Source organism: Cryptosporidium hominis, assembly GCF_000006425.1.
Source record: "Cryptosporidium hominis TU502 chromosome 5 CHRO015152, whole genome shotgun sequence".
Lineage (NCBI taxonomy): Eukaryota > Apicomplexa > Conoidasida > Eucoccidiorida > Cryptosporidiidae > Cryptosporidium > Cryptosporidium hominis.
This window is the reverse complement of record NW_666858.1, coordinates 1-2,858: the sequence shown is the minus strand read 5'-3', so window position 1 is coordinate 2,858 and position 2,858 is coordinate 1. Positions and strand designations below refer to the sequence as shown.

Below are 2,858 nucleotides of genomic sequence, written 5' to 3'. Positions count from 1 at the left end.
TTTTTTTGTCCACATTGGTTATTATTTGACACGTGTCAGTATGCATGCAATCTGCATGCGGTGTTGCAAAAAAAAATGCAAATGATTATAAAATAGATCCATGATTGACATTAATAAATAATAAAAATAGAAGAAATATATATAAAAAAAAGAGATTAGTGATTGTAATACTTGAGTAATTAATAAAATTACAAAAAATTAATGGATTTTAAGAAATCGTTATGTTTAAGTAAATAAAGAACTAAGAGATAAAGAGGAAAAGTTGCAATAATTAAAATATATAATAAATTTACAGTTGTTATTTTTTTTTGTATGAATTTATTCTAGTTATAAATACAAGTTATTCATTTAAGATCGAGTTAAATAAATAGAATAAAATTATATAAATATATTTATATTAAAAATGGAGGTATTTGAGATATTTATTACTAGATATATCAACTATATTAATATATGGTCAATAGAATTGACAAGTGAGAATTTTTACGAAGAATTTAGAGATGGAATATTACTAGTGAACTTATTAAAACAATGGTCAAGTTTATATGGGTATAATAATACTGAAGGTGATTTATTGATTTATAAAAGACCATTAAACAGATCTCAAGCACTTAATAATATTAATTTATGTCTAAATTTTATATTAAATCCTCCAGAAAAGAGTAAATTACCTGAATATTTAAATGGAAATAATGAATTAATAGCAGCTGAAGAAATATATGATATGAATAAAGGGAGTGTGATTAGATTTATTAGCACAATATTTCATCATTATTTAATTCCATATTTACGAATAAATTCAAAAATAATTATAGAAAACGTGAACAAGTATTTGATGTTGCATGGTTTATCATTGACAAATGAAACAAAAGAGAATTTTTATAAAATGATTATGAAGAAGAATCTTAATCATACAGAAGATGAGAACTTATTGGAAAGAGCAGAAAGTTGGGGACAATATTTGAGTTTAAATATAGAAGAAATGGAAAATAGAGATAAAGTAAAAAGTAATCATCTTAATGAAAGAGAAGAAGAGCAAGAAAAAGGGTATATTGATTTTAATAGTTATAACTACATTAAAATGGGACAAAAGAATAATGTTAAAAATAATCATGTCAAACATTTTGAACCAAAATATATTAATCCATTACAATGCGATATTACTTCAAATGGATTTATGTTAATTATGGTACTTTTATATCAAATGGGGTGGATTGATACTGCAATCTTATGTCAAATGTATTACGTTCCAAAAACATTGCAAGAATTTAAATGGAATCATGAAATTGTTTACTATTCTTTTCAGACTATTCATAAATATTTGAGTATACAGAAAGAATTATCAATTGTCAATCATAATACTTCAAATACAAAATTTGATAATAGTTTTTTAAATAATGAAAATGAAGGTGATGATGAAGTGATGGCTAATATTACAGATTCTGAAATACCATTTATACTCGTACCACTTTCAAGTTTATATATGGAGAATTTTTCTCCATATGTATTATTGCTACAAATTGATATATTATATAATTTATTAACACAACAAATTGACAGTAATTATGATGTTACATCATACAGTTCTAATAGATTAGCAGTTTACGGTCCATATCAACCAATAAATCTTGAATTATTGGATGAATTAACATATAAAGATGATTATCCATTGAATTGGACAATGAGTAATTGCGAAGTTAATCCTTCTGAAGATTTAATCGACGAAATACAAGAGGAAGAGCATGAAATAGAACAAATTGATGATTACGACTATGAAAATAGTGAAAATGATGTATCATTACATGCAAATATGGTCAAAAGTAAAAACTTCAATATTAATAATACTTCAAAATCTAGTAGTGATAATTTGGCAAGAATAGAGGCAATAATCAATGAATCTAATATGATTAATGCTAATAGTAAAAAAAAGTTGGTAGAAAATAATAACATTCATCATGAAAGTTATCTTAATAATAATAATATTGATGATAATGATGATGATGATTATGTTGTTGGTTCAATGTATGAATATTTACAAGATAAAGAAAAAGAAATTGTTACTGATAATACAGTAAATAATTTATATGAAGATAATATTGAAGAAGTATCAGAATATGATATAGGATATACTTACGATTTTAAAAATCGTAATCATCCAAGTGAAAAAAAGATAAATAATAAACAGAATGTTAATACTCCTAACGATCAAAACAATTATAACAAAAATCGTTATCATTTAAATGGAAAAGTAAATCAAGCTGTGGGAGAAACTGGAATAGATGAAATGTTTACTGGATTAGAAAAAGAACTTGAGATTTTGAAGATATATGACGAAAATAACTTTATTGAAAAGTCATCAAAGAATGAAAATAACCCGGAAAATGTAAATGAAAAAAATGAAATAAATAACACTAAAAGTATTAAACAAATATTTCAAGAAAAAATGGCAAGTAACACCAGAGAATTTCAAGAAAAGTTCTCAGATGTATTGAATAAAGAAGAAAGTTATCAACAAACTAAAGTTAAACCATCAATTTCAAGAACAGCTTTAGAAGAACAACAAAGAAAAATTCTTGGAATGGTAAACGATGATAATGATTATGCTTCTAAAGTATTTGATATTACAAGAAAACAAAGTGATGGTGTTATTGAAAAAATTTCAACAGCAATCAGTGAAAATAATAAATTATTAGAAAAATTAAAAATGAGCATGAATATGAAAAGTAATAGTAATCATAACAATAATAGTAATCTTCAAAATGAAAATAAACCAGATTTCTTAATAGACAGTGAGAACAATAGTTCTGCTTCTACTGGTAAAATTAATAAAGAAATTGTTTTAAATTCAATAGAATCAA

The 2,858-nt window shown here is 23.9% G+C and overlaps 1 protein-coding gene across 1 annotated transcript; it reads left to right on the top strand.

Annotated features, from left to right (window-relative positions):
* Positions 1–403: 403 nt before the first annotated feature.
* On the top strand, positions 404–2,858 carry Chro.50420 (hypothetical protein; the record flags this gene model as incomplete). Its single annotated transcript, XM_660194.1, has 1 exon — positions 404–2,858. A coding segment is annotated over one exon (2,455 nt), but the record flags the coding sequence as incomplete, so codon positions are not given.